Source organism: Myotis davidii, unplaced genomic scaffold (assembly GCF_000327345.1).
Source record: "Myotis davidii unplaced genomic scaffold, ASM32734v1 scaffold1422, whole genome shotgun sequence".
Taxonomy (NCBI): domain Eukaryota; kingdom Metazoa; phylum Chordata; class Mammalia; order Chiroptera; family Vespertilionidae; genus Myotis; species Myotis davidii.
In genome coordinates, this window is record NW_006293314.1 from 98,627 (window position 1) to 101,648 (window position 3,022).

General features: G+C 51.8%; 1 protein-coding gene across 3 annotated transcripts in view; it reads right to left on the bottom strand.

Annotated features, from left to right (window-relative positions):
- Window positions 1–3,022, bottom strand: part of SERINC2 (serine incorporator 2) — a 23,773-nt gene that overhangs the window by 2,008 nt on the left and 18,743 nt on the right. For all 3 annotated transcript variants that reach the window (XM_006767040.2, XM_006767041.2, XM_006767042.2), the window contains 2 exons: window positions 2,635–2,725; window positions 2,166–2,307 (listed from right to left, as the gene is read on the bottom strand). In XM_006767040.2, the coding sequence (XP_006767103.1) occupies window positions 2,166–2,307; window positions 2,635–2,725 (233 nt within the window). The remainder of the gene's footprint in view (window positions 1–2,165; window positions 2,308–2,634; window positions 2,726–3,022) is intronic.

Here is a 3,022-nt window from a genome sequence, read left to right on the forward strand (position 1 = left end):
ATCAGGGACAGCAGTACCTCCCTTACAGGGTTGTTGGGAAGATTGAATGAAATAATGGTGTAAAGTCCCTAGCACTGTGCCTGGTACAATATAAAGAAATAAACTGCCTCTATTATTCTGGTGGTTCAGCTGCCATTTCCCTTAACATGTATTGAGTACTTAATGCTGCAAAGCATCATACCAGGTTCTACATTTATTAATAATGTTAATAATTAACCATGCCCACTTGCTATTAAGTTTGTTTTCCTTCGATTAGTTTTAGGTAAGTGGCTTTACCAATTACCTCCCCTATCTTCACGTTTATAATTTTTAAAATAATAATAGTAATGATATTTTGGTCATTGCTTTTCTGTAATGAGGTCTTGATGTTTTTAATAGTAATAGTCTGAGACACATAGACAATTTTGAAAATCCAGTGGTATTTTGGAAAAAAAGCGAAAGGACCTGGATTCTAGCCACACCTCAAACTGAGGTCACCCCTTGCTGAGCTGCAGCTGCCCCCCCCTCCCCCGCCGCCAACAAACTGCACATATAAGCACATATGCGGGGGGGGGGTGGGGGGGGTCTAGCTGGGGTGAAAGCCATCATGGTCCCTGCTTCCTGGCTGCTTATGCTTCTTTGCTTCCTGTGTGTGTTTTCTTTTTAATTAATGCTTTAATATAATTAAAAGTGAAAGCTGAATTTTATTGTTTTAATGTTTTTATTGACTTCAGAGAAAAAAAAAAGGGAGAGGGAGGGAGGACTAGAAGCATCAATGATGAGAGTATCACTGATCGGCTGCCTCCTGCATGCCTCTTTACTGGGCGTCGAGCCCACAACCTGGGCATGTGCCTTGACTGGGAATCAAACCCTGACCTCCTGGTTCATAGGTCGCAGCTCAACAGCTGAGCCACGCTGGCCAGGCACTTCCTGTGTTTTAAGAGCTGAGAACACAGCTCCCATGGTTCTCAGAGGTGCTGCCCAGTGACCTCAGGCCAGGGAGGCATGCGTGTGAGAAGCCTGAGGAAGCCAGGTGCCCGGATGGGCTGGGGAGGGCGTGTGCTCAAGCCCCACCGCCACTGTGTGCTCAGAGCCTCAGACAAGTGGCTGCCCAATACTGAGTCTCAGTTTCCTCTAAAATGGACCTGACAGGGGCCTTTCCAGATTAGAAAAGGAATCAAATGAGGTGGCGAAGATGAGAGATGTTGGTAAACTGCCCAAACTTGACTTGGAGAAAATGTTTGAAAGAGGGCGTTGTGAAACAGCCTGGAGGAGGCGTGGCCAGAGGTTGCCTCCAGGGAGGAAAGGGCAGGCAAAGGAAGTGGCGCCTGGAGAAATGCGGGGCCCCAGAGCCAACACTGAGTCTGCCAGATTCCGTGTAAACACAGATATACTTGGGCTCACCATCTAGTGACACATACAAAACAGCCACCCAGCTGTGCAAATGGTCAAAGTTATTTGTAATAACAGCAAACATTTATTTGGTGCCTATGACTTGCCAAGTTCTTTTCCAAGTGCCCGATACATATTAACTCACCGATAGCCCTACAACAATCTACTGAGGAAGGTACTATTTCTATTTCTGTTTTCCAGATAAGGAAACTGAGGCCCAGAAAGGTTAAGCGACTCTCCCAAAATCACACTGCTAATTAGCGCCAGTGCCCGGCTCAAACGCAGGCCGTCTTGGCTCCAGAGTTCACACCGATAAGCACTGGCTAGGATGCCCCTTTAAAAAAAGTTGTCATGTGATCTTAAGTAGGAGCTGCTCCCTCTCAGTCAGACTGTGGGGTCCCAGCCACCCTGGGCATTAGAGGTTATCCTATCCTTTTACGGAGGAGGAGCCGGAAGCTCAGAAAGGGAAAGCCACTTACCCCAAGGCCACAGCAGGTGAGGGACAGAGCCTGGACCCACTGGCTCCAGAAAAAAGGCTCTGTCCCTGACACCCCAGTTGCCTGCAACCAACTGAGCTGGCACATAGCAGCCCCGTGTGCAGGAGAGGGTCTGGGGCCAGGAGGCAGGGTTCAGCCCCGCCCCGGCTCCCGGTCACACTGTGCCCACCAGCACAGTGCAAGGGCTGGACATGCTGCCTCCAGCCTGGTGTCTCGGCTCCCACATCCCCCCGTCTCTTCCAGCTCTGCCCACCCCGTCATCATGATCCCTCCCCAGAACCCAGACCCCTGCCATACCTGATGAACAAGGTGCACAGGATGAAGACGATGAGACCCACGATGCTCGGGGCGTCCCACCACTGGGTCACATAGCCCTCAGGGCCTGCCAGGATCGTCCCATTGTCCAAGTATGTCAGCAGGTGGGGGTTGCATTTCTGGTCTGGGGATAGGAGCATGGTCACCCTCAGCCGATGCAGGCCAGGTCTGAGGAGCCAGTTAGCCCTGAGGATGGGCAGAGAGCCAACCCAAATGGACAGACAGACACGGAACCCATCGTCCAAGTCCCAGCATCAGAGAGTACTTAGCAGACAAAACGACAAACAGCTCCAGGAGCAGATGGGGTCCTCCCACTTTCCTGAAAGGCTAAGCCACAGACTGGGCTGGGGCTGGGATGTCCCTGTCACCTGGAAGGGTCCCCAGCCCCCCAGAGGGCCATTACTAGCCTAAGAACAAAACCTGGCCTCCTCAAACCCAGGCCCATACTCACCGGGGACATTGGACAGAGCCAACCAGGTGATGAACATGGTGTAGAGTGTGATGGCTGAGGCCTGCAGCAGACCCGAGTTGGGCTGGGCGTCCTGGAAAGAGCAGCTCATCAGTATGAGTCCTGCCAGACCTGGGGACACCCCGCCCCCACTCACCCTCCACCAGGGAACCTTAGAAACCCTCACCACCCTAGGGCCATCCACCCCACACCATCCAAGCTACCCACCACTTACCTAGCCCACCCAAAGGTGGAGTCCTAATTCTTTCTCCTAACAAATTACACCCTTGCTCCCCTGCTAAGAACCCCTCAAGCTGCACACTGTGAATCAAAGCCCTCTCTGGTGAGTCCCACCTTCATCTCCACCCAATCCCCTCCCATGCTCTTCCTG